We start from the raw sequence: 7992 nt of genomic DNA, 5'->3' as shown, positions 1-7992 counted from the left end.
AACTGTTGGCAGACAGAAAGTGGGGAAGCAAGTAGAAGAGGTTCTGGAAGCCACAGGCAGAAAGTAGACATCCTGGAGACTGCAGACAGCTAGCAGAGCTATTGGAAGCTGTATGCAGACAAGAAATGGGGAAGCGAGTAGCAGAGGTACTGGAAGCCACAGGCAGAAAGTAGACATCCTGGAGACTGCAGACAGCTAGCAGAGCTATTGGAAGCTGTATGCAGACAAGAAATGGGGAAGCAAGTAGAAGAGGTTCTGGAAGCCACAGGCAGAAAGTAGACATCCTGGAGACTGCAGACAGCTAGCAGAGCTATTGGAAGCTGTATGCAGACAAGAAATGGGGAAGCAAGTAGAAGAGGTTCTGGAAGCCACAGGCAGAAAGTAGACATCCTGGAGACTGCAGACAGCTAGCAGAGCTATTGGAAGCTGTATGCAGACAAGAAATGGGGAAGCGAGTAGCAGAGGTACTGGAAGCCATGGACATACAGGAGACATCCTGGAGACCGCAGACAGGTAGCAGAGGTACTGGAAGCCGCAGGAAGAAATTAGATTGTACTGGAGAGGTACTGGAAGCCGCAGGAAAAAAGTAGATGTACTGGAGACCACAGACAGCTATCAGAGCTTTTGTAAACTGTTGGGAGACAGCAAATGGTGAAGCAAGTACCAGAGGTACTGGAAGCCACAGGCAGAAAGTAGACATCCTGGAGACCGCAGCCAGATAGCAGAGCTACTGGAACCTGTATGCAGACAAGAAATAGGAAGCAGGTAGCTGAGGTACTGGCAGCCGTGGACATACAGGAGACGTCTTGGAGAACGCAGACAGCTAGCAGACCTATTGGAACCTGTAGGCAGAAAAGAAATGGGAAGCAGGTAGCTGAGGTACTGGAAGCCGCAGACATACAGGGGACATCCTGGAGAATGCAGACAGGTAGCAGAGGTACCGGAAGCCATAGTTGAAGAGTCCAGAATTTACTAAGGGTCTATGACAAAAAAATGAGACAAAGTTTTTTATATGCAACGAGATTAATTTGATGGAATCTGAGAGCGCGGTTGTATATATACTCAGAGAAGCGAACTGGCCTGAATCCAGAAATCTCACTGCTCCGCATGTTGCTGTCAGCCATGTATACATTAGGAGGAGGCCACCACCCTGGTTTATTGCAGAGAACTTTCGTCTTGTGCTTAGAACTTCTCAGAAACCTCAGACTTTTCCTTGGATTTTGTCTTTATTGCTCATATACATCTGGATAGTGAAATGCACAAGGGATGCCACACTGGAATTATCGGAGATAAGGACTGGGATGGTCCATGGGGGCGACGTGATCATGGCGTCATGGAAAGTTTTTGGAATATATAATTACTGTAAAAACTGGATCTGTTATTCATTAAAGCAAAGCTCTCATCAGAGAATGATGCTATTTAATTCTATCTTTTGCCTTACTTAAGAAAAAACATTGGTAATGTTTTGTTTTTCATATCACAATTTTTATAGAAAGAAATGCAATTAGTAATCTAGTAATTTTTACACTGGCCAATGCTTTTTAGACTTGTACTTCCTGTCTTTACAGGAAAGAATTTTCGGCAGGCGCCTTATCATCAGAGGCAGGATTACAATGATTGATGACACCTCTATATTCAACTAATAACACAGAATCCACCATTCACAATAGGTGATGTCACAGCTCACCTCCTCCTGTACAATGACTGATAACACCTCTATATACAGTAGATAACACAGGATCCACCATTCACAATAGGTGATATCACAGCTCACCTTCTCCTCCTGTACAATGACTGATAACACCTCTATATACAGTAGATAACACAGAATCCACCATTCACAATAGGTGATGTCACAGCTCACCTCCTCCTCCTGTACAATGACTGATAACACCTCTATATACAGTAGATAACACAGGATCCACCGCTCACAATAGGTGATGTCACAGCTCACCTCCTCCTCCTGTACAATGACTGATAACACCTCTATATACAGTAGATAACACAGGATCCACCATTCACAATAGGTGATGTCACAGCTCACCTCCTCCTGTACAATGACTGATAACACCTCTATATACAGCAGATAACACAGGATCCACCATTCACAATAGGTGATGTCACAGCTCACCTCCTCCTGTACAATGACTGATAACACCTCTATATACAGTAGATAGCACAGGATCCACCATTCACAATAGGTGATATCACAGCTCACCTCCTCCTCCTGTACAATGACTGATAACACCTCTATATACAGTAGATAACACAGGATCCACCACTCACAATAGGTGATGTCACAGCTTACCTCCTCCTGTACAATGACTGATAACACCTCTATATACAGTAGATAACACAGGATCCACCATTTACAATAGGTGATGTCACAGCTCACCTCCTCCTCCTGTACAATGACTGATAACACCTCTATATACAGTAGATAACACAGGATCCACCATTCACAATAGGTGATGTCACAGCTCACCTCCTCCTCCTATACAATCACTGATAACACCTCTATATACAGTATATAGCACAGGATCTACCATGCGCAATAGGTGATGTCACAGCTCACCTCCTCCTCCTGTACAATGACTGATAACACCTCTATATACAGTAGATAACACAGGATCTACCATGCACAATAGGTGATGTCACAGCTCACCTCCTCCTCCTGTACAATGACTGATAACACCTATATATCCAGTAGATAACACAGGATCCACCATTCACAATAGGTGATGTCACAGCTCACCTCCTCCTGTACAATGACTGATAACACCTCTATATACAGTAGATAACACAGGATCTACCATGCACAATAGGTGATGTCACAGCTCACCTCCTCCTCCTGTACAATGACTGATAACACCTCTATATACAGTAGATAACACAGGATCTACCATGCACAATAGGTGATGTCACAGCTCACTTGGTCTTCCTTCCTTCACAATGATCTTTGCACACGCTCATTAGATGCTTCCATACATAAGATAGGGTCAGAGTCTTTTCATTGCTGCTAATGCATATAATTTCCTAAAACAGCAGCAAGTTGTCTATACATGCCTCAGTGGCTAGAGTGAGAATTGCAAAATTCAAATTTTTATTTAAATTGTGATTTGGAAAAAAAATCCCAATTTTTAAAAAAATGTATTTAACACAAAACCTGATATAAATATATAAGTATAAGTATAGCTGCTTTCATCCTAAAACAGCGCCATGCCTCTCCACAGGGTGTTTGTGATAAGATTGATCAGCGCTAATCCTGGGCAACTCCTTCAACGGGGTGATCTGGCTCCGTTCACTTTAATATTGGGAGGTGACTTTACTGTATTGTGCACCTGTCCTACTCATTAGGGTTCACTAGGAGAGGACAGGTGTATGATACCTGCCCACAGATATCTGTAGGTCCTGCACACCATCCAATGCCGAAGCGAGGGGAGCCAGGGAATCCTTTTAAATATCTGTGGGATTCTTTTCAGAAATTGAGATTTACCAAAGACTCTGGTTTGTTAGTCGGCGATTCATGGTAAGACCGACTGGGGTCAAGGACGAGCAGCAGATGGGTAGACATGGTCAGGAGATGCAGGCCAACAGGACAAGAACCTAAAGGCTCAAAGCAAGGGTGAGGGTCTTTCATCGAACCCAGGGTAACTTAATGTTGGATGGCAAGAGCTGGCAGTTCGACCCTGCTGGTCCTTCACGAGGTCCACATATACGTGTCCTACAGTAGGGTGGTGCGATGCCAAGAATCAGCGGCAAAATGGTGGCACCAAAGAAAAGGAAGCAGTTGGAGCAAACACTATGGTGGTTATGGTGGATTGGCAACCATCTCGGCTACCATCCTGGCATATAGCATGACCACCCCACTTGGCTTGGGCACAAAGTCCATCTGGTGAGAAACCCCTAAACAATCGTGAGAAAGGAGAGAACATACCCACCCTGGGCACTAACTCTCTATTCTACAGACCACAATAGCCATATTGGAAAATGTGCCCTTACTATGTAGAGAACCTCAATGGGCGCCATTATTTATTACCATGATTAGCTTATTTTTCTGTTTTGGCCCCATGGCCTCCACTCCATCCAGGGTTCTCCAAACCAAATCTCAATTTATCCTATGTCATTTTTCACTCTGTATAATGTATAAACAAACAGAACCACCACCTGTATTTTATAAATGTTTTCCTTTATATTGAAACCTGCCATAGGAAGTACAAAATAAAGGATTTTCTACAAAAATATGTTCTTCTGCAGAAATGCAAAATAGTTCATAGTCCAGAGACGATCACCTACCGTGGTGACAAATAAAAACATTCAAAGTTCCTTAGCGTTTTGGTCAAATCAAGTCTTTTGGTTTCAAATTATGTCATGTTTCAAGGTCAACTTGTGGTCGTAAAGAACCTTTGACAAGTTCTCAACAGGTCCTTCAACTAGATTAAGCTTTAAATTGCTGGGTCACTTTTTGTTTGCAGTAAAACCCCAAAAATCCTGCACCTATGGCAGCGACTAGTAAAACCAAGGCTATAGTTATAATAATTACTATATTGGTGTCTTTCATCTCCTCTTCTTCACAGTCGTCGGAATCGTTCTGACCTAGAAGTATCTCTACTCGTGCCCCATCAGGGTTCTGACACATGGTGGCATCTAGACCTATGATGTCCGCCATGTTCCTTCTCACCATATGGGTGATCCAAGAATTTGCACAGCAGCTAAGAGGGTTTCCATATAAAGAAAGAGTTTTTAAAGTATTTTCTAAAACAGGGATATTACTTTCCTTCAGATTGCTGAAGCTGTTATTACTCAAGTCTAGCGTCTCCAAATGACAATTCTTGTTCCAAGATGGAAGCCATGTCAATTGGTTCCCGGAGAGGTTTAGATACCTAAGTTGGACTAAAAGAGGCAAGTCAACATTCAACTGTACGAGAGAATTATCTTCGATGTGTAGAACCTCAAGAGAACTTTCCAATCCCTCCAAGGCATTTGGTTTGATGGTAAGACCAAGGTTCATTGAGATGTCAAGAAAAGTCAATGGTGTGCCGAAAAACGCATATTGCGGTAGAGTTTTCAGCATATTCTGCTGGAGGTTTAAATATTGTAAAGTCGGAATGTTATAAAAGTATAAACAAGTGTAGGTCCATGGTTTTTGTCTTCCAGATTCCAAGTACATGATACCACACAAGTCAACATTATTGTTTTGAAGGTCAATGGTGGCAATGCTGGGAAGATGTTGGAAGGTTCTAGACTCCACCACCTGAAGTTGGTTATTTTGTAAGTAAAGGACTTGCAAAGATGGTAACGAGCCTGTACCCAGGGACATGTTCTGTATCGAATTTTCACTCAGGTCCAGTTCTTGTAAAGAATTCAGTCTAACTAGGTCTCCAAATTGAAAAGACTGAAGGCAATTTCGGCTGAGGTTGACAAATTTCAGCATTGGCATGGTGGTAAAGATGTCTTCGGTGATGGACTGGATGTTATTGTAACTCAAGTCTAGATGAGTAAGCTTTAGTAAATGAACCATACTTGCATTCCTTCCACCATCCTCATCCAACCAGCTGTATTCCTTCTGAGATGTCTCTTCTCGGAACCGGATGAAGTTCATGGATAGGTTTAAGAAAATGATATGGTTGACATTTGGGAAAACCGGAAAACGTACTAATTTGTTGTCGCTGAGGTCAACGTATCTCAACTGATATTCTTCGTTGGACTCGAAGGTGTAAAATGATTGTAGACTGTTTTTGCTGAGATTTAGACTTTCGAGCTGTCGGAGGTTAAATTGGGAGATGCAGGTGATGGAGTTCATGGCAAGGTTAATTTTTTTTAGATGAACAAGGTGCTCAAAAGAACCTTCTTCGATGTCCATGATGATATTGTTATGAAGGTCGAGTTCTTCTAGAGACGGCGCTCCCGAAAACATTTCTGGAGAAATAATTGTGATGCTGTTTTCTGAAAGAGAAAGGTATCGAAGGAGAGGAGCATATTCTAAAAAGTATTCGATCATATCTGTGTACAAGCTATTTCTAGACAAGTCCAACTTTTGGACGTTGGGTAATTGACCTATGCTTGGTAACCCATAGCTCGCAAATCTGTCCAGATAGTTATCAGAAAGATTGATTTCCTTCAAATTGACCATGTCCTCAAAGGTACCGGGCTGGATATATTGTATCTTGTTGCTGCTTAGATCAAGGGTCTCTATAAAGGAATACAGAGCCAGTGGGGTCTTGGTGAGGTTGCGGAGGTCATTCTTAGACATATAGAGAATGTTAATGTTCCTGGGAAGTCCTAGTGGAATCTCTTGAAAAGATTTGTTCTGACAATGTGCCACCATGTTTATCTGTCGGAGAAAAGAAAACAGAAAAATATTAATAGGAGCAACGAGTTTTATTGAACTCATTTCAACAGAATTTAGGCTTTTTGACTTTATGTTGAAGGTCAACGCTCTGAAGCTCAAAAGGATTTTGACACCTTTGAGGAGCAGTTATTTTTCTTAATTAAATCCATGTATTTTGGACTATAAATTACTTCTGCATTTGGGTTTCATTAAAAATGTTTCTCCTTTTGGCTTTTACAGTCTCTTTGTTTTCCTGCATATTGCAAGTTGAGAATCCGTTAGTGAGCTTGGTCTAAAATTGAGTTCAGAGTTCTTTTTTTATCTGAGCTCTCTTCTGCTGTTTTATGACCACATCAAATTTCCGATCAACTTTGATGTGGTCTGTGGTCATAAATCAGTACAGAGGAGTTCAGAAAAAAGACAGAAGAGTTATAAACTCTCCATCAGAACGAGCTCAGTCAACTCAAGTTAATATTCCGCAGCCGACATTGTGCAGGGAAACAAAGATCCTGTAAGGTGCAAGTCTTTGTTAATGAAATAAGTTTGCAAAAAGTGTTTATTAATATTTTACTACTTGAATGCTTCTCCATGGAGAAAAGGAGGAGTTACAAGCAAAAAATTGAATTTTTTTTCACGAAAGAATGTGAATCTATTGTAATATGGAATTTGTTATTGTACATTTTCCCTGATGATAGGCTCTATATCTGGTTAATAAAGGTCATTATTATTATTATTTACTGTAATAGCGCCATTTATTCAATGGCGCTTTAAATGTGAGGAGGCGTATACATAATAAAAACAAGTACAATAATCTTGAACAATACAAGTCATAACTGGTACAGGAGGAGAGAGGACCCTGCCCGCGAGGGCTCACAATCTACAAATGGGGGCTTTTCTCCCTTCCCTAAGCTGGGACCCTACAAATATGACATCCACAAATAGTAACAGGGTGTGTGCACAGGGGGTGCATAGATGACACAATCTCTTTAAAGGGGTTACCCCACAAACAACATATCATCAGGATAGAAGCTAAATGTATCATCAGACGGCAATTGGTCATGGGGTCCCGTATCCTCTGTTTTAACTAAACGTTAGGACCACCACTCCATTCACTGGCTATGGACACACATGCGCTTTACCATTCACATAGACCCATGGAAGTGAACATAGTGTGGTCGCGCACGACCATATTAAGAAGAACCTCGTGATTGCCCCCCCTTTAAGTCCATGACCAAATGAAGTTCTTCCACTGTCTTTTCCAAAATTGCGATGAAGGTAGGGTGCACTGACCCCTAGGTGGGTTCCCTCAACCCTAGTATGTTAGTATTGGGGTGCCAAAGCTGGAACCTCCATCAATGGAGTGGGGGCCACTCTCTAAGGACCCCATAGAAACCGCCTTTATGGTTAATTGGCTTTAGCCTAATTTTTTGCACCTTTAAACGGACGGCGCAGCCAAAACCTTCACCCTTATCCACAGTTTACAGGAGTTTAGTGTAACGAGCGCTGCTCTTCATTATACTTCTGCTTCATGTTTTCTCTAAATGTGTTTATTAACAATGTTGCCCCCGGAGCGTCTCATTCTCCAGATACTGAGCTCGGCTCGGTTAATCTATCACAGCCCCCTTTTCAATACATCGTCCATTTGGCAAATCCACCAAAGG

At 42.0% G+C, this 7992-nt stretch overlaps 1 protein-coding gene across 1 annotated transcript in view; it reads right to left on the bottom strand.

Moving 5' to 3' along the window:
- Nucleotides 1-4176: 4176 nt before the first annotated feature.
- The window catches only part of LRRC32 (leucine rich repeat containing 32), a 28269-nt gene continuing 24453 nt past the window's right edge, over nt 4177-7992 (bottom strand). Inside the window, exon 3 of the mRNA XM_077298725.1 lies at nt 4177-6334. Within this exon, the coding sequence (XP_077154840.1) occupies nt 4439-6334 (1896 nt within the window). The 3' untranslated portion in view covers nt 4177-4438. The remainder of the gene's footprint in view (nt 6335-7992) is intronic.

This window comes from Ranitomeya variabilis, chromosome 3 (assembly GCF_051348905.1).
Source record: "Ranitomeya variabilis isolate aRanVar5 chromosome 3, aRanVar5.hap1, whole genome shotgun sequence".
Classification (NCBI taxonomy): domain Eukaryota; kingdom Metazoa; phylum Chordata; class Amphibia; order Anura; family Dendrobatidae; genus Ranitomeya; species Ranitomeya variabilis.
Note: the sequence above shows the minus strand (reverse complement) of the source record. Positions and strands in the feature narration are given on the sequence as shown.